This window comes from Penaeus monodon, chromosome 25, assembly GCF_015228065.2.
Source record: "Penaeus monodon isolate SGIC_2016 chromosome 25, NSTDA_Pmon_1, whole genome shotgun sequence".
Taxonomy (NCBI): Eukaryota; Metazoa; Arthropoda; class Malacostraca; order Decapoda; family Penaeidae; genus Penaeus; species Penaeus monodon.
In genome coordinates this window covers 10488757-10489033 of record NC_051410.1, presented here as the reverse complement: position 1 = coordinate 10489033, position 277 = coordinate 10488757, and the positions used below count along the sequence as shown (strand labels likewise).

The following is a 277-nucleotide window of genomic DNA, read 5'->3' as shown; positions in this document are numbered from 1 at the left end:
GCAATCGAGCATCGACATAACACCATAAACCCTGCGACTAATCGGCGGTTGGCACTGGCACTATTCCAGAGGGGTGCCGAGCGGAGAACGCGAGCTACGGCGTGGGCCAGGAATGGACAGAAGGGTGCCAGAAGAAGTGTTCCTGTTCTCCAGGGGGCGTGGCCAAGTGCGAGCCCAGGTGTCGCTTCGTGGCCGGGCAAGTGGTGAGTTTTGCTAGTAGTCGTGGAAGTTGTAGTTGTGATGTATAATGATTATCGGAAAGGTGTGATAAGATGTA

General features: G+C 54.5%; 1 protein-coding gene across 1 annotated transcript in view; it reads left to right on the top strand.

Annotated features, from left to right (window-relative positions):
* Window positions 1–277, top strand: part of LOC119589539 — a gene marked incomplete at its 5' end in the record, with an annotated part of 30702 nt that overhangs the window by 9571 nt on the left and 20854 nt on the right. Inside the window, 1 exon segment of the mRNA XM_037938140.1 lies at window positions 70–203. Within this exon segment, the coding sequence (XP_037794068.1) occupies window positions 70–203 (134 nt within the window).